The sequence below is a fragment of the Panicum virgatum genome, chromosome 4K (genome assembly GCF_016808335.1).
Source record: "Panicum virgatum strain AP13 chromosome 4K, P.virgatum_v5, whole genome shotgun sequence".
In the NCBI taxonomy this organism is placed as follows: Eukaryota; Viridiplantae; Streptophyta; class Magnoliopsida; order Poales; family Poaceae; genus Panicum; species Panicum virgatum.
The window spans coordinates 13,866,680-13,890,764 of record NC_053139.1 but is presented as its reverse complement, the minus strand read 5'-3'; the positions used below and the strand labels follow the sequence as shown (position 1 = coordinate 13,890,764).

Below are 24,085 nucleotides of genomic sequence, written 5' to 3'. Positions count from 1 at the left end.
GTTTCTTTTGAAAACTTATTGAAAAACCCCAAGCTACTTGACATGAGGAGTAGAAGTGATTTTATTCGCGACCATTCCATTCCTCAACTACCCAAGATGGCATGATAGACACTTCAAAGTTCACAAGTGCAAGATATGGTTTGGAATATCTCTTATGATCGCTTCATACCTTTTGGAAGTCATGTTCCACCTTAGTCCTTTCTACTTTACTCGAGGACGAGCAAAGGCTAAGTATGGGGGAGTTGTTGACGGCTCTTAAGTACCAAATCTAGGCCGTCAAATCCTGCATAAATACATAAAATGTAAGCATCAACATAGTGGTAGGGGTTTATTACTGACCATTTTCATGAGTGTTGGTAAATATTTATATGCAGGTGAATTAAGGGAGAAAACACACTTCATGAGCAGGGAAACACACTCCACAGATCAAGGCAAAATGAGCAACCAATCAGAGAACACGAGTCAGGCTCAATTGGATCAAAACAAGCCCATGCACCCAAGCAAACTAGCTTAGGACAGGCCAAGATACCCATGGGGTTAGGACAAGGAGGCCCAGGACAGCCTGCTGGATGAAGCTGGGGGCGGTTGGAGCCTCGGGCAGGCCGACCGACCTACAGGTCGGCCGACCTGGCCCGTGGGCCCCACCGCCTCATCCAAGCCACGTGTCACCTCCTCATAGGTCCCCTAGGTTGGTTCTTGGAGGATTAGCTGCTGAAGGATGCCGTGCTGCCTGTGGCTCCCTCCTATATATATGAGGGGAGGGGTTCCAAATGAGGACACACCACCAAGTTGGAGATCAACATCCACCAAGTGCAACTCCAAGCCTCCTCTTTGGTTTATAGTAGTCCTAGCTTAAGGAGAGGGTAGAGGTACTCAAGAGAGGCGCCGGTCTTCGGCGCTCTTCTCCATTTTGTACCTCTATGAGAGTGAGAGAGTAGTTTGGGAGAAGTGTCGGGGTGTCGGCTCTCTGCTCCCAGCTTGTACCTCTACGGATGCTGCTACATTCTTCGAGTTTAGTAAGTATTCATGGTTCCTATCTCTAGTTTTATACATGGTATAGTATATGCTAGTAGTGCTTGTAGTTGAGTGAGATCAGTTCTCTTACTCGCGGGTTCGTCGCTCTGTATTCATATAGAGTGCTATAGTTTGCTACGGGATATCATACGTAGTTAGACTACAGTAGTAATCAGTAGCGTAGGCGTGGTGTCTAGGCTAAGGGTTATCCTTCGTTTGCCTTATATCTCACGGTTTGTAGAGGTAGGCCGTAGGTGGTGACAGTCCTATTGGTCCTTCGTAATCCTCCACGTTCGGATATAGCGTAGAGCTGTTGGCCAGAGTCGACTGGCAGACCAGTTGTAATCCGGTGCCCAAAGCAAGTATTGTGCCCGAGAGATCGACCTTTAACTCAGCAGTAGCGCTATCTTAGGAATCTCCTCTACCCTTCTACCTATCTTGGCGTGTCCTTGAATCGATTAGAATAGGAGAGAGTGCACACACATTCCTTGTGGATTCGATAACCCTTGGAATACTCTGAGATAAAAGCTACAACGGTATCCGTGCACTTGCGGATTTATTTGTGACGCTAAAATACCCAACAAACACCTAAGGGAATACAAACCACCATACAGGACGTAGGGTATTACGCTCCGGCGGCCTGAACTTGTGTAAATCCTTGTGTTCCTTGCACCATCGCGTTCTAATCTCGGCGAGTCCCTACTCAGTCCTGAAGTGCCGCGCCCCTTGGCAGAACCACTCCCCCCAGACTCGCTCGGCGCAGCAGGCGTAGAGATGGCCGGGCTCACGACGGAACTAGCCACCCGCTTCTTAGAAGGTGAGGGGGGCCTAGAGAGAAGAAGAACTGTCAAAACAAACTCAAGATAACAAAAAAGGCCAGATCGCACTTACCTGTCACTACTACTAGCGGACACTGCCCTCCGCTTCCGAGTCCTTGTTGAATCAATGGCTGGTTCGTCCGCCGCCCCATCACGGACGTCTGACGCCGTCCGACTGGCCGACGGACCTACACAAAAACCAGCAATGATCAGTCAAGCATCCAACAGTTCAATCGAACAAAAAAGCAAGGCAAAAGAAGTCAGATGCACACTTGAGTCAGTATGTGCCATAGGCACAACTTCGGGCAGCGGAAATCTACTCTGATAATTTTCGGGATCAATCTGCACGAAAGACACCAAATGAACTCGACTACTCAACAAAAGTACTCGATTTAAACTACAGCCGACTACTCAAGGAAGTACCTCCCGAGGATGCCTTCTGGCTCTGAACGTCCCAGAAATACTGGGCTTCCAGACTACATTCTTCAGGAGCCCAGACACCCGATCCTTCAATTCATCCTCAGAAATCTTGGCACGAGTATATCGGGTGGGATCCTCCTCCCTCGTATACTGAAAACCAAGATGCATCCGCCATTGCAGAGGCTGAACCCTCCGAAGAATCCAATGCACTATCTCGGAAGCACCAGTAATCAGATGATTCGCCTTCAACCTCTCAATCTCTCCGAGAAGAAAATTGACCTGATCCGCGCTGTCGCCCCTGGAGTTCCAACTTGGCTTCTTCACAGGGGGGCCAGGAGTATGAAGAGGAAGAGAAGAAGAAAGATTTCTAACATAAAACCACATCTCCCTCGGGATATGGCTTGAGTTGCTCGCATACACGTACGTGTCATGCAATGGATGTCATCATTGCTAGAAAATAAGAAAAATAGTGTTGATATTATGCTATAAATAAAGATGAGGGAAACTAAGAAATATTACATACTGCGTGACGATAGTGGTCTCAACATTTTTTTATCATTCATTTTTGCATCCTCATGTTTTTGGTATTCAATGTTTGTTCTTCCATTATCTCTTTGCATCTTGAAAATTTTGAATGGTGTCTATGATAGTGTTGTTCTTTTAATATTTCAAACTATGTGATGACTAAATATCATATGATTGGTACAAGTGAACAAATGATTCAAAGATCTTGTAATTTTCTAGACTAATCGTAGCTAGACTAATGTAATTTTCTATTCAAAAAAATTGTATTGAATAAAACCAATAGTTTTGTGGCTACAAGGCTGGATGTATGCTATATATGTGTAGTTAAAGTGCTATATATATATATATATATATATATATATATATATATATATATATATATATATATATATATGTGTGTGTAGTTAAGGTTTGATCGTGATAGTTAGTGAACACTCTAGGTGTTAATGGATTAATAACTTTTTTTATTTAAACAAAATAGAAGGATGTAAATGCTCGTCACTTTACAAACTTCACTAGTCTGTTCTCTTTTCTTCCAAAGCATAATCAATAGAACCAACCATCGCTTATGTAATATTCACTTGTACAGTTGTCATAGAAATTCATTTAGTTTCAATTTCTCTATGTGTGATCTTTATTTAAGGCTTGAAGTTGATTCTGGTTTCGTTTCATCTCCCTTAAGCAGAGACATGGACATGTCTAAACTTGAAACAACCAAAAAAATCAAAACTATTGAGCATGGAAGAATAAATGCTAGGTGCCAAGCATGAAATTAAAGCTTGCATACACGTACGTATAGTGCAATGGATGTCAGCCTTTCAAGAAAATAAGAAAATAGTGTTGATATTCTACTATAAATAAAGATGAGGAAAAGCTACAAATATTATATATTGTCTGCCAGTGGCCTCCAACATTTTTTTATCATTCATTTTTGCATCTTCATGTTTTTTTATTCAACTTTGTTCTTCAACTATCTCTATTGCTCATTGCATCTTAAAAATTTTGAATTGGGTCTCTAATAGTGTTGTTCTTTTAATGCTTCAAACTACTTGATGAGTAAAGATCATATCATTGATACAAATGAACATATCATTCAAAGATCTTTTAATAATAAATAAGAAATTGTAGACTAATGTATCTTTCTATTCCAAAAATTGTATTAAATAAACTAATAGTTTTGTAGCTACAAGGTTGGATTTATGCTATAGGATTAAAACTTTTTCTAATTTGAATAAGATAGAAGGATGGTCTCATCGCTTTACAAATTTCACCAATATGTTTTCTTTTCTTCCAAGCATAATCGATAGAAGAAAGAATCTCTTCCATTAAATTTACTTGTAAAGTTGGCAAAGTAATGCATTCGGTTTTGATTTCTCTATGTGCGCCCCCTGTTTACGGCTTGAAGTTGCTTCCGACTCCATTTCCATGTCAGTTGTTTTTGTAGAGACGTAGACGTCTCTAAACTTTAGCAATCACAAAATCTAAGTTGTTGAGTGTCAAAGAAGAAATTGTAGTGCAAAGTGTAAAAGGTCGGCAATGGTACGTGTTTTGCGGAGGATATCAATCTTGAAAGGTTTTGAGAAAAATGGTGTTGATATTTTACTATAAATGAGCTGAGGAAAACCTAGAAATACTACTTACTGCCCGCAAACCACAAATGGCATGGAAGTTTTTCTTTTTCCAATTATTTCTGCATTTTTCAAGTTCTTGGTGTTCCATGTTGTTCTTGCACTATTTATTCCTCACTGGGATCTTGAAAAATTGCAATAGTGACTGATAGTGGCTTTTGTTGAATGTTTTAAACTATGTGATGATCATATCGTTGACACAAATTACAAATCATATAACTATCTATTGATCTTGCATAATGAACCTTTATGGACTATTTACTTTGCTATTCCAAAAATTGTCTTGTTAAAAACAATGATTTGGTGACTGTAAGGCTAGATTCATAATATAAATATGTGAATGCAACTAGCTAACATTTAGAGAAACACTATAGGTATTATTAGATAACTAACTTTGCTAATTTGAATGAAGATAAAAGTATGTAATTGCTTCACAACTAACAAATTTCACCACTCAGTTTCCTTTTCTTACGGAGCATATATAGGCGACAGAAGCAACCACGGCTTCCGTTATGTTTACCTATATAGTGGACAAAAGCAATCCCGCCTTCAGTTTCTTCATTTTTTGTATTCAAATTTTTTTCTTTGATTATCTTTATTACTCATTTACTTCTTGAATTTTTTGAATTGGGTCGTAGTATTGTTCTTTTAATGTTTCAAACTACGTGATGACCAAAGATCACATCATTGATATAAATGAACAAATCATTTAAAGATCTTTAATCATACATAATAACAAATTGGAGACTAATGTATTTATTTGTATTGCATAGAACCAATAGTTTTGTAGCTACAAGGTTTGATTTATGCTATAGATATATGTAATATAGTAAAGGATTGCATCTTGTTAGTTAGTAAAACACTCTAAGTATTAACAGATTAATAACTTTTATAATTTGAATAAAATAGAAAGATGTAATTTCTCATCACTTTACAAATTTTACCAGAATGTTTCCTTTTCTTGCAAGCAGCTTTGTTGTGTTTACTTGTAAAGTTGGCAAAGCAAACCATTTGGTTTCGATTTCTCTATGCGTGCCCCCTGTTTATGGCTTGAAGTTGTTTCTAGCTCCATTTCATCTCACATGTTTTGGTAGAGTCATAGATGTCTCTAAACTTTAACAATAAAAAATCCAAGTTGTTGAGTGTCGAAGAAGAAATCGTAGTGTAAAGCTCAAAAGGTCGACAATGCGTACGTGTCTTGCGGTGGATGTCAACCTTGCAAGGTAATGAGAAAAATGGTGAGCTGAGGAAAACCTAGAAATACTACTTACTGCCCACAAACCTCAAATGGCTTGGAACTTTTCTTTTGTCATTTGTTCTGCATTTTTCATGCTTTCTGTGTTCCATGTTTGTTCTTCCACTATCTATACTTTACTGGGATCTTCAAAATTTGTAATAGTAACCGAGAGTGGTTTAAATTTGTTGAACGTTTTAAACTTCATGATGATGACCAATGATCATATCATTGACACAAATTAACAAATCGAAATATCTTTTGATCTTGCACAATGAGCCTTTGTAGACTAATTTACTTTGCTATTCCAAAAGTTACCTTGTTAAAAAAATTATTTGGTGACTGTATGGCTAGATTCATACTATAAAGATGTGGTTGCAACTAGCTAATATAGTTAGCAAAACACTCTAGTAATATTGGATAACTAACTTTGTTAATTTCAATGAAGATAAAAGTATATAATTGCTTCTCGACTAACAAATTTCACCACTATGTTTCCTTTTCTTATGGAGCATATATAGGCGACAAAAGCAACCACGGCTTCCGTTATGTTTACCTATATAGTGGACAAAAGCAAGCCCGCCTTCGGTTTCGATTTCTCTGTGCGCGCCCCCTGTTTACGGTTGAAGTTCCTTTTGGTTCCATTTTAACTCACTTTTTTAGCGGAAACACATATACTTCTAAATTTGAACAACCAAAAAGACCAAGCAGTTTAGCGTAGAAGAAGAAATCCGGGGTGCCGAACACCAAAAACCGCCCACAAGAACGCGCCGTGCCATGGATCTCCATGGCGCCTTGCAAGACAACCAGCCGGATTCCCTTACACAAGGTCCACTAGCTACCACCCCTGGCGTGCTTGGTACAAGTGACAGACAATCAACAGCACCATCATCATCATCATCATGCATGCTTATCTTTCTCATTGCCATCAACCAAACATGTCCATGTCATCCTTCCACCACCACCCCTCCACCCCCAGCCTATAAATACTCCTTGACCCCTGGCTCACCTTCTCCATTCTCATATCCCCCCAGTAGCTCTCGATCGGATTGAGTTAGCTAGTGAGTTGTGCTCCCTCCAACCATGGCTGCCCATGTGGACCCGCTGGTGGTAGGGAGGGTGATCGGTGACGTGGTGGACCTGTTCGTGCCGACGGTGGCCATGTCGGTGCGCTTCGGCACCAAGGACCTCACCAACGGCTGCGAGATCAAGCCGTCCATCGCCGCCGACGCGCCTGCCGTCCAGATCGCCGGCAGGGGCGACGACCTCTTCACCCTGGTCAGTAAAGTGCCGATTTCATTACGCGTGCTCTTGTTATTAGATGGGTTACTGAAGAATTATTACGCAATGGTATTATTAACCGCCGCGCGCGCTGTGTTTATCCGTGATCAGGTCATGACTGACCCAGATGCTCCGAGCCCCAGCGAGCCGAGCATGAGGGAGTGGCTCCACTGGTAAATAATTGCCGACTACTACTTTTTACTTGCCAGATGGTGATTCCTCTCTGCAGTCTGCATCCTTGTTAGCATGTGCCGGATTTGCTGTCATTGTCTACTGTGCATGCTCTTTATTTACCTGATAGTTTTACTTTGCCTTTTATGCTAATTTTCCTGTTTCTTTTTTGGTGATGACCCTCTTTGGACAAAGGCTGGTGGTCAACATACCAGGCGGAACAGACCCTTCTCAAGGTAATTAAACAACACACTATCTACACATGCTAGACGATTATTGTTAATTAGTTACTGTTTGCATGCTTCCCTAGTTGTGTAATCAGTTGCTTGATTAATTATCTTTAAGTAGTAGAAACAGTAGAAGTCGGTTGGATAGGGGTGCAGAGGAGCTGGAGGTGGCCGGGGACGGAGCGAGGGGTAGTGTACAGCTAGGAGCATCCATTTTTGCGTCTATCCATCGCACATAGCTGCAGGTCGGCAGTAGGCGCCAGCCGGCGGCCGAAACCTGTCGAGGCCCGGAGGCGCTGGGCGCGGCGGCAGCGGGGCCCTCCGGCGGCACACGTTCTCCGCTGCGCGCGATGGTGCCCACACGACGCGTGTCGACCGCAGCGGGCGCATCCCGTCGCCCCCAGCGGCCTCGCCGTCGTACCAGCTCGCACAACGGGCCACCAGTTGGTGTAAGCACGCATGCACACTAGTCCACCGTGTCCACCTCACCTTAATTTTGGCCGGTAGCTGCTGATCGTCTTGGTTAGACTGCCAAATCAGCTGGCATCGCCCAGCTCACCTGGTTCTATGTGTGCTTCATGCATCTTATCAGAATGCATAGTTTTTGTTTTCACATGTCCCGCATGTGTACTAGGTTGCCTCAAATTTGCGTTGGTCTTAGTTAGGGGTTTGTAAAAGTCTTAAAATTTGACATAGATAATTTAAGGACTGGGTCTTAAAAAGAGTGTACTCTAATCTTTTATAATTCTGAACTAAAAAATTTATAAAAACCAAGTTGAGCTATGAAGAAACTACTAGGGTCATATTCCATTATCATCTCTACTCTTAATCTTATACAATTTTGAGTTAAATAAATTAAGAACCAAATTGAGCTGCAAAGAGGCCACTGAGGCTATGGCCCATCACCACCCCTACCCCTATTTCATTTTAGTGTTGGTCGTGGACTTAGATTCAAAATTTAGTGTTGGTCGTGGACTAGTCAGAAGCTTAATAATTTAGTGTTGCTTACAGTCAAAACTTTATTTTTTTTAATATATGTGTTCCGTGGACGTGGTATCCTCATTCTGAATTCTTTTCGAAAGATCGAGTCCGTGTTGTTGTCCTGTGCTGACTGATTGCTACTGTTCGTAAAGATCCATGTTTACATCATGTTTGGTCGCTCCACCGGCGCACACGTGTCGCCGGCCAGAGCTTTCCCCTTTCGTGTGTTCGGTCTTGCACTCTTGCTGATGCTGACGCGCGTTGTGGTCGTGGATCCATCGATCGATCGATCCATGTGCAGGTGAGGCGGTGGTGCCGTACATGGGCCCGCGGCCGCCGGTGGGCATCCACCGCTACGTGATGGTGGTGTTCCAGCAGAAGGCCCGCATGACGGCGCCGCCGGCGCTGGCGCCGGGGGCGGAGGCGGCGCGCGTGGGCTTCACCACCCGCGCCTTCGCCGACCGCCACGACCTGGGGCTCCCGGTCGCCGCCATGTACTTCAACGCTCAGAAGGAGCCCGCCAACCGCCGCCGCAACTACTGAGACGGCGGCGCGCTCGCCGGCGGCGTTGACCCAAGAAGAATGAGCTGCTACCCAGCCGCCGCCGTCACCGTCCATGAAGATGACAGTTGAAGCTTCATTCCTACCTGTCGTCTTATATATGTTCCTTCAATAATTGAACTGAACTGCATCTGTGCTTGTGATTGAGACATGTACCGTTAATACATAAACCCTATATATCAACCTCTCGTGCTTGATTATTTCCCTTCAACTTGCTTGCTATCTTGCACACAATTTTTTTGGTTTCAACAATAATCCTTTCCTAGTTAGTAATATTTTAATAAAAATAACTTCTGAACTGACAAATTTTATTATAATACTTTTGAGCATAGCCCATCCAAACGGCTAAGTCAGGGCTATATAGAAATGGATGTGAAACCCTTTTTCAACTATTTCAGTGAATATTTGATCGTTTTGGATGAGTTACTTACCAATCTTCAAAGGGTAATCGATTTGGAATTGCTATCATTTTTGTCTAGAAAGCACAATGGAGTAATTGTGTTTACCATCATAGAAGGGATATATGGGATCATCCATACTAATTGCCGGAGGCGCCAAGCTGAGTGGGGCCGCCCGAGAATGGGTGAGTGAAAGATTCCTTGGCACAGCTCATGGCGCAAGGGGAAAGCAAAACCTCACCCGAGTGATTTGGAGGCTCTTCTCACTCACCCGAGTGACTTGGAGGCTCTCCTCACTCACCCAAGCGATTTGGAGGCTCTCCTCACTCGAATTTTCTTCTTCTCCATCTGCACCTCTTTCTCCAACTCCGACGAGCAGCTCTAGCGAGATTATGGTTCAAGTTAGGATTCAGGGTTGTTGGGGCCGCTGCTCACCGCCGCCCTTAGAAGGAGGACTTGCGTAGGCGGGGGCGACGACGGCGGGAAGTGGTGGCAGGAGGGGCCGGCGTAGGCGGGCTTGGGTTGTGTTGGAGCTCCGGCTTGCGGCAGGTGGTAGCCGGCACAAGGAAGAAGAAGGTGGGGGAGGGGAGGAAGAAGAATGTAAAAGAGATAAGGGGGGAGAGAGGTTGTGAATATGAAACATCTATTTTAGATCCAATGGCCGAGAAATTTGAGTGACGAGAGGCTTTGTTTCACCCAGGTGAGCAATATCTGCAAACTATTTAATTTTGTGATTGCTTCTAGAGAATTTTGTTAAACCCTTCATGATTTTTTTAACAAAATTTGCATCGATTGTTGCGCAAAGGTTTTGCGTTAACAAATTCCTTGATAGGTTTTCACAATTATTTTGTAAACTTCAATCTTTTGGGAGGAGCTAGCTGCTATTAGGCTTCAAAGCGGAATGTATTTGAAGTTGCTACTATTTTATTTTTACTATAAATAAATAAGAAATAGTATAATATTTTCCCTTACACAGGGTGACTAGGCATCATTTGGGTAAAATTAATTTCTATCTCAATCAGATCTTGAACTAATAAAAATCTTTTTCTCCACCGGAGAGGGGGATGACGGCCCCGCCTTAGTTCATTAAGAGGAAACGACCTTCGGCTTCTTGGCCGAGAAAGCCCACCGAGTTCTAGCTTCTCTGGCCAACGAGGGGGATTTTTTTTAACTTTAACCTAAGATTCACTCCCACCGAAAGTCAAACTCAGAACATGAGGACTGCTACCGGAGCCATCTAACCAAGTCAGTTATAGGCTTGAACAAATAAAATCTTGCCATGTGCCAGCATTATGGAGATAGAAGTTGACTGACAATAGCAAAAAGAATCAAACGACGCCAGACAAAACAGCCGGCATACAAAAATTGTCACACAACAAGCATAAATTTGTTTGAAACAAAAACTCAAGCAATAAAAAAATTGCACTCGAAGTCAGAGCATGCACGGTGAGCATGCTTAAAGGCAGCATGGATGCTGGAGCGGCAAGAGGCGTTGGCGGCTGGCTTTGGCGGGAGTATCCCGCTGGCAAAGAGGTCCTCCTTATCTAAGTGGCGTGGCTGCTGGGAAGAGCTGCCGCGGCCGCAGCAAAATGGAGGAGGCGGAGCCACACTTGTGGCCCGAGTCGTATTCCAGAAATGAAAACAGCAACAGGAATAGAAATAAATATACGGCACAACAAAAATCAAACAGCTGCTGAAGAAGAAATATTTAGAGAAAGCAAAATAAAGAAGGAAAAAGTCTAAATCGTTTGGTTCATTTTACTACCGAAACTATGCTCTTTGGTTCAAATTACCAACTAATAAAATTTGTCTTTTTTATTTCTCCATGCATAAGTGGAATTTTAAGTTGAAATTTTACAAGATATAGTAGCACACACCATAACGCATGTTAAAAAAGTACATCATAATTTTTTGTTATTATTTTGATAGGTTAGAATATTTAATAATAAATTAATTATTGGAGTTTAAAATTATATGAAACTAATAGGGAAAATATAGCATTTTTTTCTAAATATTCATTGTGATACAAATTTTGAAATTAAAATTCAACTTGTTATGGAGTAACAAAAAAGACAAATTATATTATGGGGTAAAATGAACTAAATGGTATAGTTTAGGGGGTAAATTGAATCAAGTTATAATTTAGGGGGTTATCCAGACTTTGGCTATAGTTGATGGGAGTAAATTGAACTTTTTCCAATAAAGAACAACCAAACATGGGCCGGGCCCAGGCTGCATTCAACTGAAGATAGAAACAACTAGATATTATGAAAAAAAATTATATTCAGTCAAAATGAATAAAAACTTTGTCAAGAAATATTTGTGTAATAAAATATTGTTAGATAGAATATTTTATGAAAATTTGTACAAGAGTCTTTAGGACAGTTACTAGAGTTATGTCTTGTAGACTGTACAAATACCCCAAAATGACATGGAGAATATCAATAGCCCCAAAATATCATGGACTACTAGCACAACAATATAATTATTCCAAAATTATTTGGCAGAGATCTAGAGTATATGAAACATTGATTGCCATGCTTGTGTGGAATGGAATCATGTGAAACCATCTTGAGTCAGCATCATAATCTAGTTCTATCTTCAGAAACTAACACTACTGGCTTTAGCTCTACGGAAGATAAATGATTTGATTCTAATGGTTCGCTCAAGTATAAATTGAAACCAACGCATTTTGATACTGCGGTAGGTTGATCTTCTTCTGTTATGGTGTTGGTGTTAACGTTGGATGCCCCACGCTCGTAGTACAATAATGTAGGTATATATATAGCAACGATACGCCGTCATTTTCAGAACCTATATATAGCAGTACCACTGAGTTCTGCTGGAGTGACTTCATTCAGAGACCATCCAAGACCTAATGTCACTCTCATGCTGCGCAAAACCTGATTCGTTTCATAATGCATATTAGCATCGCCTGCATCGGCATACATATTATTAATAGCTGAGGTAAAGCCAGATGACTGATCAAGGTAAGGAAAGCGCATTTGTCTGAAAGAAGGGAAGGTATTGGATGCCCAGTTGCTCACAGCTGATTGGGTTCTTTCTTTCCTGATCATGAGTTACCCGTAACTCTCATAACATCGATCGGCACATAATCTGTCCTTCCCTAATACAAGCAACAGAGAAAGCAAAACATCTGGTGCAGTTCGGTAAGAATTTTTTTTTCAAAAGGAGAACAACATGTACGTGAACCTGTTGCACAAGTATGGTTGCAGCGCCAATTATTGGCCCAACTCAACTCTGCTAGACAGGACTGAAACTGGTTAGCTGCTGGAACCTGTTTCCTTATCCCTGACACACCCGATCCTGAACGTCCAACTATTTACCACCTTTGGTATTACTGATAAGTGACAAGACTCCTGGTTTCAGTACTCTTACGGACAAGACACCATGACCTTGATTTTTTTTTGTGGAGGCTGATAGGCTGTATATATAATAGGGAAGCCAATCTTGAATCGCAGCCGGTCGTCAAAAGATACAACAACATAGTTTTTTTCCCAAACAAGCTGGGATAGACTAGAGATGAAACCCGAAAGAAATAAGTTCAAGGTTCAGGCACATTAATAGCTAGTCTCCAAGCGCTCCTATCCAAAGCTATCTCTTTAGAGATATTCCAATCCTTAAGGTCTCTCTTAACCGACTCATCCCACGTCAGTTTAGGTCTACCTCTACCCCTCTTTACATTATCGACCCGCTCAAGAACCCCATTACGCACCGGCGCCTCAGGAGGCCTTCGTTGGACATGTCCAAACCATCTCAGCCGATGCTGGGTAAGTTTCTCCTCAATTGGTGCCACTCCGACCCTATCCCGAATAACTTCGTTCCGGACTCTATCCCTCCTTGTGTGCCCGCAAAACCACCGCAACATCCGCATCTCTGCTACACTCAGTTGCTGGACATGTTGCCTTTTTGTAGGCCAACATTCAGCACCGTATAGCATCGCCGGACGAATTGTTATCCTATAGAATTTGCCTTTTAACTTTTGTGGTACCCTCTTGTCACAAAGGATGCCAGAAGCTTGCCGCCATTTCAACCAGCCAGCTGAAATTCTATGCCTAACATCTTCATCAATGTCGCCATCCTTTTGTAGCACCGATCCTAAATACCGAAAAGTATCCTTCTGGACCACCACTTGTCCATCTAGACTAACGTCTCCCCCCTCATGCCTAGTCGTGCTGAAATCGCACATCATGTAATCGGTCTTGGTCCTACTAAGTCTGAACCCTTTCGACTCTAACGTGTGTCTCCACAGCTCTAACTTCCTATTAACCCCTGCTCTACTCTCGTCAACTAGCACCACATCATTAGCAAAGATCATACACCAAGGATCGTCAAAAGATAAAACTTAAAAAACACACACACACACACGGACACATCCTTGCAGGTGAGGGTCAAATTTCGGCAGACCATTAACGTAAGTGTTGTGCGTCTAAGCTCGGCAAGGCGAGGCGTCTGAGCCCACGTGTGGCATTTTTCTTCTCTGCCCCATCACATATATATTGGAGGACTGAGAACAAACTCCATCTTTCTGTTGATCATCGCATCCCTCCACTATCAATATGAGACTAAAGATTTGCACCAATTGCATCTCTTCCTCATAAACATGAGCTCTTGTGATTTATTAGGAATTAAGGTCAAGTCCAAAACTCCAGCAACTTCTTTTATTTTACTGTCCACATGCACGCGTGCAGTTCTTTTACATGCAAAGTCCGTCAGCTGCAGTATAGGTGCGCACCACCACGCGGGCAACCGGAGGTGCCGGGCGACATCAGTCTCCACCCAGGAAGCACATTCTCCTCTGCTGCGCACTTTCCGGCACCGGCAAATCAGGAGCTGCCACAGGTCCATACCCCTTCCCATGGAACCAAAATATTTTGCTCCAGCGAAGAGGGATTCCCAGACACGTCCCAGGATGACAGGGATCAATGGTTCGAAAAGTGAGATCATCATCCATCAAATCATCATCTCCCCGCACCGAATTGCCAGCCACAATGTTAACTATCCTCCGAGCTGAGAATCCTGAGATGAGTTCAGCATATCATGTTGCAGATAAGCACGCAACTATTGGTCCAGAGGTGAGAGGTGCATGCTTGCCTGTACTTCTGGATTAATGGAGTCCCTGCAGTTAAAAAGAGATTACCAATTATTAGTGTGCCCAATAGTAGTAATAAATAGTTTTCTACCAGCAAACAAACGCAAGAGGGGCCAGAGATATATAGAAGGTAATTTTGTGAATATCCACTGATACAAGGAACTCCCAACAGATTGCAATATCAAGTGCTCCCAAGATGCTAATACACCTCAAAGCATTATACAGCAGATTCACTGAATGAAAACCAGTCCAACATAGCAGAAGGGATACAACTGAATCACCGAAGCAGAATAAACAGTTCATTACAGCAAACTAGACCGAGTCAAAGAATATCTCTCCATTATAGATGTTTTGCCGGGCTTGGTGAAGAAATGCACTGGATTAAAGGAACAATCGGATGTCATAGCATTGTGATTATAAGGTATCGTCCTTTCCAGCAAAAGGAAACAGAGGCCACTATCTAGACCAAAATCGTCCAGTAATTGAGAAGATCGCAACTAGTCACCACACTTCTGCAGTCTCCATGGGAATCTAGCACAACATTGATGACTCCGGAAACAATTTAATGCTTGACCAACTCTGAGGTTCTTGTTGCTTCAGAAAGCTGATGCACTGTTTCTTTGACTACTTATTGTGTCTTTCCTAAAAATTCTGCCTCATTTCTTCAACACCACCACGTTGTAATGTACTTTTTTCAAGTAAAATATATATGTTACTATCAACATATTACCATGGCAGCCTACTCAACTTCCTCTTGGTGTACCACCTCCAAGCTTGAATGTCCACCACTTTATTTTTACTTTGAATAATAGTAGATCATGTTTTTTTAGGTTTTTTGGTGTTCTTACCCCTACTTTGAAGTGCAATTGTGGTTAACTACAATTTTACTTTGAATAATAGTAGAACACAAATGCCCCCTTTTTTTTACAGTTAACTACAACAAAGGGATAGGAACAATTATAGCCTCGTTTTATGAGGTTATATTACATTGTTCTATTTTATTTGGCGCTTCTTTCTTAACTGCATTCACCAAAACATCATTAATACCTGGCACCATGATATTTTCGTAGTACCATTGTTAATTCTGGCGCCTATCCTTTACTGTCCACAAGCAATATTCTAAATTAGAGACAACATACACATCTAGCCAGAATAACATTTTCAAGGACAACAAAACTCTATTAAACTTTCCCAAAGCAAAGGCTTATTTATTTTCAAGTTGAACATGTGCATTCTAAACAATTAGTTTCGCTACATGTATCATTAAAGGTTGCGAGAATATTATCTAGATCTAGTTTCTTTTCAGCCTTCCATGAAAGCAGTTGGCACTAATAATTTGATATGCAATGTTCACAGAAACAAGTATTGCCTAGGGAAAACTTAAATACTTTGTTTCTAAAAGTTGCAGGAATTCTAGGTGACAAGATTAAAATTGTTTCTTTTATAGAATCACAGGATGCATTAGTTGTCTGCTTCAAGTTGATGTGGACTGGTTATCGATACTAGAACAGCAGGATAGATCGGCTAACTCGCCCTCCCTCTGGAGGCTCTGAGCTGCTTCTTATGCATTAGTACTCGTGGGCCTAGGCCTGTGGCTGGCCCACTTGCCATAACACTTCTCCACCCCTCGAAGACAGCTCGTCCTCGAGCCAGGAAACCATGGAATTCTGAAGGCGACGGATGGAGCATTGCTGCTTGAAGCAATGTGCAGCCCAGCTTGAAGGTGCCCACAATGTTATGGCAGTGGAGAAGACGTCCACCCGATAAGCAAGCTCCGGTTGGATAGGACTGGCGTCGGCAAGAAGACTGGCGTCTGGAGACCGACGACGAGTGGCTCTGGGCACAAGTGGATGACGACGAGGCGGAGGATGAAGCACCCCAGTGTGCCTTGGGCGCCCTCCCATGTCGACGCGCTTGCTCGCGTCCGTGCAACCATGACGTCCACACGGCCAGGGGTGGTGACAGAGTCGGATGCGGAGAGGCCAGGCTAGGCTGTAAGGCAGCCGCGCCGGGCGAGGCGCCTGGCGCGAAGGGTGAGGTCCCAGCCGCGCTTGGAGTAGGCGCAATCATGGCTGTCGGGCGGCCCACGGAAGACGGGGCACCTGATGGACGCGGCCACAGGCACTGGCGCGGACGGGGTCGCCGAGGCCGCGGCAGGCGCCAAAGACGCCGGGACCGTGGCAGGTGTCGAAGACACCTAAGCCGAGGCCGCACGTGGCGCTGGAGAGCTGCCGACGGGCGGCAGGGCGGCAGCAGGTGGACGAACGGCCGCGGACGCGTGAGCGGCCGCTTATGGGCGGAAGCACACGCGGACAGCGTGCGTGTGGCAAGAGACGGAGGAGCGCAGACGGCACGCGGGCGGCGGCAGACGGGACGGGCAGCCGCAGATGGGGCGCGGCGGGCGGTGATGGATCCACCGCGATGGAGGACGGAAGCCGCGACAGACGGCCCGAGGAGCGCGGACGGCACCTTGACGGGCGGGGCAACCATATCCGCGACGGGCGGAGACCCCACCGATGAGGATCCGCGCCGATGAGGGAGGCTTCGACAGGCGGCGATGGAGTGGCGGTGACAGATCCATGACGGGCAGGGGCTGCTGCTCCCCGAGCGGATCGACGACGGCGGCCGACGCAGCTGGTGTTGCCGGTGGTTGCGGCGTCGGAGGCGCCGGTGGAGCTCCTGGTTCCACCGGTGGAGCAGCAGGGGACAGTGGTAACGGCGTCCGTGGTGCAGGGGTCGCTGGCGGAGATGGCGTGGGCGTTGACGGCACGAGGATCGCTGGCGGCGATGGCGTTGGTGTCGATGGCGCAGGCAACGGTGGAGGCATCACCGTCAGGCCCCCCGGTGGAGATGGGGCTGGCGTTGACAGCGTGGGCACCACCAGTGCAGGCGGAGAAGGGGCGAGCGTCGGTGGTCCAAGAGGCGATGCCGGCGACGTAGCTGGTGTCACTAGTGGCTACGGTGTAGGAGATGCCGGCCGAGCCGCTGGCGTCGCATGCGGGGGTGGATTTGTTGGCATGGATGCCGGGGTAGATGTCGCGGCCGTCGAGGGAGGTGATGCAGCGGTAGCCAACCCTGTCGTTGTGGCCGCAGTGTGTGCCAGTGAAGATGCGTAGGAGTCGATCTTGGCGAGGATCTCAGCAACAGAGGGAGATGAAACCGCCGGCAGCGACACTGCAGTGGATTCAGCCGGCGAGGGTGCGGATGTCGGAGCTGACGCAAATCGCTGATGGACCGCGCCAGCAAACTCCAGCCACGTAGGTACGCCGATGGTCTTCTCGATCTCGTCGAACCACCGTAGTGCTAGACCTGTCATCTTGAAGGAAACGGTCCATACCTTCAGGAACTTCGGTGTCTCCCATGCGTCCAAACATTGGTTGCACCGCTGCAACCAGAGTAGTGGATCAATACTGCCATCGAAGGTCGGAATGCGGATCTTGGGGGCTGCGGTGGTTGTTTCCATGGCTTGTCGATGAGTAGAAGCAATCTGGAGAGAGGGGCGTGGGTGGAAGTTGATGAACCGATCTAATCTAGCAAGGAGCTGGATCAGAATAGGGGTGGGAACTTGGTGGGATTTATGGTGGCGGCGGCGGAAAAAAATGGATGGTGTCACAAGATCGGAGGCTCTGAATACCAAGTTGATGTGGACTGGTTATCGATACTAGAACAGCAGGATAGATCGGCTAACTCGCCCTCCCTCTGGAGGCTCTGAGCTGCTTTGATCTATTTTCTGTTTTTCTAACCCTATGACTCATGGCAATCTTTTATAGACAAGGCGCCTAACAAACTTGACCCTTAAGTAATCTAATCTTAGACTGATCCTAAACCCTAACCTATGGCAGCACTACAGTACCGCGGGTACTGTTCACACGCTTCAGTACTCGTGGGCCTAGGCCTGTGGCTGGCCCACTTGCCATAACACTAATATACCTAGGTAGAGGTGTGACTAAGGTTAATAAAGCGTATGACAATGATTGCTCTTGGCTCCAAAGATATTCAAGACAAAACGATGAACATCCTTACCAAGAGGAGATGTGCAACATAGGATAGACAATTAAGTATAAAAAATATAGTTGTCAGGGATGGATCATTTTCTACCAAAATAAAGTGACCAAGGAAAATAGTATGAACCTCATCAGTATAGCATAGTCTTGTTGGACTCCAATCTTTCTCCATCTACAACCAATACAATATCAAAAATTGAAGTTAAACATCTACTTTATCCAATGATAATTAAATATATTTTTTCAATACCTATGTCAATTCTTGCAATTCAAATAAAGACAACAAATTTTATTAAATTTTTCCAAGGCAAGACTTGTTGCTTTTGTAGTCAAACATTGTACATCAAATAAATAGGCGCACTATTTGCTTCATTAAAGGCTAGAAGAATATTTTCTAGATTCATTTTGTTCCATCCTTTCATGAAAGTAGTTAGCACCATTATTTTGATATACGCACTGTTCAAAGTACACAATCAACAAGCATTGCCAAGGGAAAATTTAAAAAGTTTGTTGCTAAAAGTTTTATCAATTAGGTGACAACCTTAAATTTGTATTGTACAGAATCACATAATCAAGAAGTTGTTTACTTCAAATACGAAACGTTACCTAGAGGTGTGACCCTAGCTAATGCAGCATATGCCAGTGATGTTGTAGAATGATCTCAAGTCCGAAGACAACCAAGATACAATGATGAACGTTGTTATGGAAAAGTGAGGAGTAGCAGAGGACAGACAACTCAACATGAAAAACGTAGTGGCACAGGGATGTTTAATTTTTGAATCAAAATAAAGTGTCCAAGGAATGTATCATGGTTCTCATGAGCAAGCTATACTATCTACGACAAATATTACATACTTTAGTTAAACATCTGCTCCATACAATGGCAATATATTTTCAAGGCCAATACCAATTCTTGCAACTCAAAGACAACAAAATTTATCAAACTTTTCCTTGACAAGACTTGTTGCTTTTGTAGTTGAACATTGTATATCAAATAAATAGGTGCACTATCTTCTTCAATGAAAGCTGGAAGAATATTCTTTAGTTTTACCTTCTTCCATCCTTTCTTGTAAGTAGTTGGCACCATGAATTTGATATATGGATTGTACAAAGTACGCAATCAACAAGCATTGCCAAGGGAAAATTTTAAAACTCTGTTGCTATAAGCTGTATGATGTAGGTGATAGCACTAAAACTTTACTGTATGGAATCACATGATCGAGCAGTTGTTTGCTTCTAAAGAAAAGATTAATAATTGTAATTATTGATAGATTATGGAAGACAAGGCCACCTAAATAAATTTGTCATACTGATGTTAGATAATTGAAAACACTAATTATTGTTTGGTCAAAGTTTCTAGATACAATATGAAGCAAGACCATGGTTCGTTGCCTAGTCCCCCCGCGCTCACCAAAGGCAAGGCGAGGTGACTGTGTACATGCATAGGGAAGAAAGGAATTGAAAGACAGTGTACATGCATGCAGCAAGATGCATCAATGCCTTCAATCATGAGTAGCATCCAATAGTATAATTTACGAATTCACTAAAGATAAAAATATGCATCTTAAATAGTTTTAGGAAAAAAAATCATATCAATGAAACATATGCTTCTTGTGTTCTTTGATGTGATCCCCAACCATATCAAGAATCTTTAGTCCAGGTGTAGGGATACCTTAAATATTTTATGCCTACACATTTGAAAAAGCAGAATGTTTAGATTGAAAAATGAGAATAGCATCTGCCTATTGTAGTTCAGAATACAGATTTCATATTTATGTAACTATGCTGTGAACACTTTGCAAGATAAGTGGTAGTACATTTCAATTTTGGTTTGTAATTCTAACTGACTATCAAATGTTAATGCGGCTGAGTGAAGCAATTTCAATCGTGCTAGGGAAAGTATTAATTATACAAGCATCACAAGATTCAACTGTTATATCAAACCTTAATGAGTTCAGTTGCCCCAAGAAGAGGAGAAAATCAAAGGAAGTAATCCACTTTAATCAATATAGTACAGAAATTACAACTATGATGAATTCCTTTTTAGAACTTATCTTAATCACCCGATTCATTGTAACTAGTTGTCCACAAAAGAAAAGGAAGATTCATTCAGTTACAATTGGCTAGAAGTTGAAAAAAAATCCTAAGAACACATACCATATTTATGTGAAATAAAGAACATCACTGTTAAATCCTGTCAAGATTAATTAATAGGATAATAATAAATTTCAGGATTGTGCTAGCTTTTCAATTGATGAATAGCATAAATGATTTAGTTGTTGTTCACTCTGGTAATAGTCTAAGTTGCTACAGAAAGGCGCAGCTTATAACTAATTAATGGTACAAAGATTTTGGATAGACATCAAGATTTTGAATGTTGCCGTGAGATAATAATTAAGGTAAAACTCCTGATTATTCCATCTGTCACCATTTGCCAGTTCCAATAAATACTATTTCTGGAAATGTTTGATTTCTATAAAACAAAGCTTCAAGAAATTATTCCTAAAATAGCCTAAATTAGGTTATCTAGTAGCAACTCAAAATATGCGTAAGACAACTAGGAAAACAACTGTCAATGCAAAGTCTAATTTAATATATATGGTCATCAGAACTTGGAAGTTTTCTGTATACACAGTGTTGCTAACTAGCATAATATATGTAACATCGTTGTTCCAACAAAAGTTCATTGATGAGGTACCAAAAAAATCAATACCTAAATAGTTCACTGAGCATTCAAAGGAACAAGTCTAGGCCTAAAATACACCAGGATTACAAACACTAACAGTCATAGAAGCAACAGCCAGCACATATCATGCAACAAGCATATGTTTAACATTAATAGTATTACCAGTGCCTAAGTAAATAAAGTGGAACTTTGCACTTACATGCTAAACATTAACAGGACAACCAGTGCCAAACAAAAGTGGTTAAATGGAGCATAGCACCTGTCTAACATATGCTTCCTTACCTTTCAAAAAAAAATGCTCCCATTCCTTCGAGAAGAGAACATAATAAATCACAAATACTAACTGCATGCAAAAACTATCACAAGGTTCTAGATTCTTACAGCTGAAAATAATAATGTGCATTGCTTTGGAGTTTGGACATGCTGCCGCTTGGTTCAATTAACAATAGCAGCCAATCTTGTTAGTTCTATAATTCCATGACACTATGACAGAATAGGTCAATCCAAACATCCTTTCACAACCGGGTCGAAACGAACCAACGGTGTTGGTATCACCGTCGGGTGGTAATACGACCCGCCGATATGATGGGCACCATCACCCAACTCCCCCCCCCCACCCCTCTCTTATCCACTCCTGTCATTCTCTACCTCTCTTCCTTGATCCATTTCTCTCCCTGCTGCCCCTTTCTCCTCTCCCTCAATTCCACTCTCTCTTTGCTGCCCCTGGTGGGCGACCCGCGCACGGGACGATAGGAGCAGTGCGGCAGCAGTGACGGAAGCAGCGGGGCGGAGGCGACCCGGCACCGTCGCTTGGCGAGGAGGATGACGGGAGCAATGGCGGCGACCTGTATGCGGTGCTCTTGAGGCCCTGGCCAGGGGCTGAGCATCTGCAGCAGCAGGGGAGGAGCAAGGCAGCGACCCGTGCATGGTGCGCGGGATCCGCGGGGGAGCGGCGACAGCCGGCGTGGGTGAGCAGCTAGCGTGGAGCCGTGCCAATTTTTTTCAACAGGGAACACCGCCGGTTCTAGATCTGGCGGTGATGCGGCACCCCCATCACCACCGACCCTAATCAAATGAGTGGCTCAACTCACCGATTTCAACCCGGCGGTTTGGGGTAAACACAGCACATATATATACGACCCAGAAACACAGCATATATATAGGACCCCACCCACACACAAAACCTCCCCTAGCAAAATTTGCTCACCGATGCAAGAGATGAGGAACAAAGGACTTCACTGCGACCATACAAAGGCACCTAGTACGATCATAACAAAAAATCAGAAGTGTTGAGAGAAAGAGTTAACATTATGCTATTATTGCCGATTCGATCATGGGAAAGGGATCAACGTATTACCAGATTGGATCTGCAAAGATCTGCCCATAACTCATCAGCGTGGAGCCAGACGGCGCCATAAACCACGACGCACATCAGGGGAAGGGCTTCGGTGATTACCTGCATGGGGCCATCAGAATTGGCCGGAAAACTGACCGGATTCGACCATCTTGGTCGGGTCCCGGAAACCCTAATCTGTGACCAACCAAAACGAGAAGAGAGGCCGCGAACTACCGCTGGCTGGTACCGTCTAATGCGCCGAGAACTCCGGCGATAGGGAGCAGTCGTCGACTCCTCGAAGGTTGCGGATTCAGGTTAGGGTTTGAGGAGGGGGGCCTGGGCACTGGGATGGATGCAGGGGCAATCTCGAGGAGCACGATGGAAAACATGGGCCTGGGGCCAGCCACCCAGGGTCAGGGGATGCGCTCCAATTTAACTTGTGTGATATGCTGGCTGCGTGCCCCACTGCGGTCCAATTTAGAGTGAGTCTCGTGGTTGGTTTCAATTTGTCTTGTTATTCTTGGTACGACTCCACTGCAAATTCGGCTCAGTGTAATCGTTGGCTAGCCAAGGCAGTACAAAGTTAGTTCGGAGAATGATCCAACCAAGCGAGGATCATCAGCATGCTGCTTCAGAAGAGCGTCTGCTACCGTAAATTAAACTCAAGAGTCAAGAGGGTATAGTAGTGAGTTACCAGCTGGGTTTCGTTGTACTTGACCTGTATCAAACACCTTTATCCTCTGTCAAATTATCAGTTGGGGCGCTAGATCAAAACCTGAACTTTCACCCATATATATGTGATTCATCGGTCTAACTTTTTTTTTTTTGTCATACCAAATTGCTAGCTTGTTCGACTGCAATCTGATCAACTTGGCAGCATATCTGAGAATGCACACTTGCGTATCATAGCGCCACTCAGTCACTCGCGTCCAAACTCCGAAGTAAACCTTAAACCTGCTGCGTTAAGCTCTCCCATGTTCGTCAGCAAAACACCATCATCTATCGAGCCCTGTTTGCAGTAAGCTAACTGTAACACAACAAATAAGTGGTGCTTTAGAAAGAATTGCCATGATCAATATCTCCTCCGTTCCAAATTTGACCACTCATTTTATTCAAAAAATTCAAACAAACATAGTCAAATTTAATTCATTCTTGAAGAACTATACTGATAAAGCAAACCACAACAAAAAAAATAATATTTTGTACAAATTTTTGAATAAGACTAGTGGTCAAACTTGGGGTTAAAAAGTCAAATGAACTATAATTTGGAACGGAGGGAATAACTAACCGTTGAGGAGCAAAATAGATTAACATAAGGTATGATTTCACTACTCCAACGCTCCAATCATCGCCGGTTCAAAATGGTAATCACCACCAGTTTTTGGAGGCGTTGGATTTAAATCGATAGTGATAGAGGGTCCATCACCACCGATTCTAGAACAGGCGGTGCTAGGAGGGTAACCAGCGGTGTGATGAATGTGTTAACCTTTGGTGATGAGTGCTCATCACGGATGGTTTGGCCCAGTACGTGTGCTACTGCTGGGAGCACTATCAGTAGCAAGGGGCATTGTGACACTCTAGGTGTCTGCACAGTAGAATTATATTTATTTTATGCATCATGTGCTTAATTTGCTTGAAAAAGGATCTTATTGTAAAAATAAAAGGTTATTTATATAAATATGATTTAA

The 24,085-nt window shown here is 43.4% G+C and overlaps 1 protein-coding gene and 1 long non-coding RNA gene across 2 annotated transcripts; one reads left to right on the top strand and one right to left on the bottom strand.

Moving 5' to 3' along the window:
* The first annotated feature begins 6,577 nt into the window (after nt 1–6,577).
* Nucleotides 6,578–9,060, top strand: LOC120703230 (protein MOTHER of FT and TFL1 homolog 1). Its single transcript, XM_039987251.1, has 4 exons — nt 6,578–6,917; nt 7,032–7,093; nt 7,287–7,327; nt 8,601–9,060. Exons 1-4 carry the CDS (start codon nt 6,723–6,725, stop codon nt 8,840–8,842), a joined length of 540 nt encoding a protein of 179 aa, XP_039843185.1. The 5' UTR covers nt 6,578–6,722; the 3' UTR covers nt 8,843–9,060.
* A 4,804-nt stretch (nt 9,061–13,864) lies between these two features.
* LOC120703229 lies at nt 13,865–22,828 on the bottom strand. Its single transcript, XR_005686846.1, has 5 exons — nt 22,632–22,828; nt 22,419–22,517; nt 22,269–22,319; nt 18,503–18,547; nt 13,865–14,398 (listed from the first exon to the last, which is right to left on the bottom strand). It is a non-coding gene; the product is annotated as an uncharacterized LOC120703229 (long non-coding RNA).
* Between the last annotated feature and the right edge of the window lie 1,257 nt (nt 22,829–24,085).

Bases quoted from the DNA above. Each gene is read 5' to 3' on its own strand.
- LOC120703230 (XM_039987251.1), top strand. From the start codon at position 6,723: ATGGCTGCCCATGTGGACCCGCTGGTGGTAGGGAGGGTGATCGGTGAC. The intron at 6,918-7,031 runs GTCAGTAAAGTG...ATCCGTGATCAG, and splicing joins GCGACGACCTCTTCACCCTG to GTCATGACTGACCCAGATGC. The intron at 7,328-8,600 runs GTAATTAAACAA...ATCCATGTGCAG, and splicing joins CGGAACAGACCCTTCTCAAG to GTGAGGCGGTGGTGCCGTAC.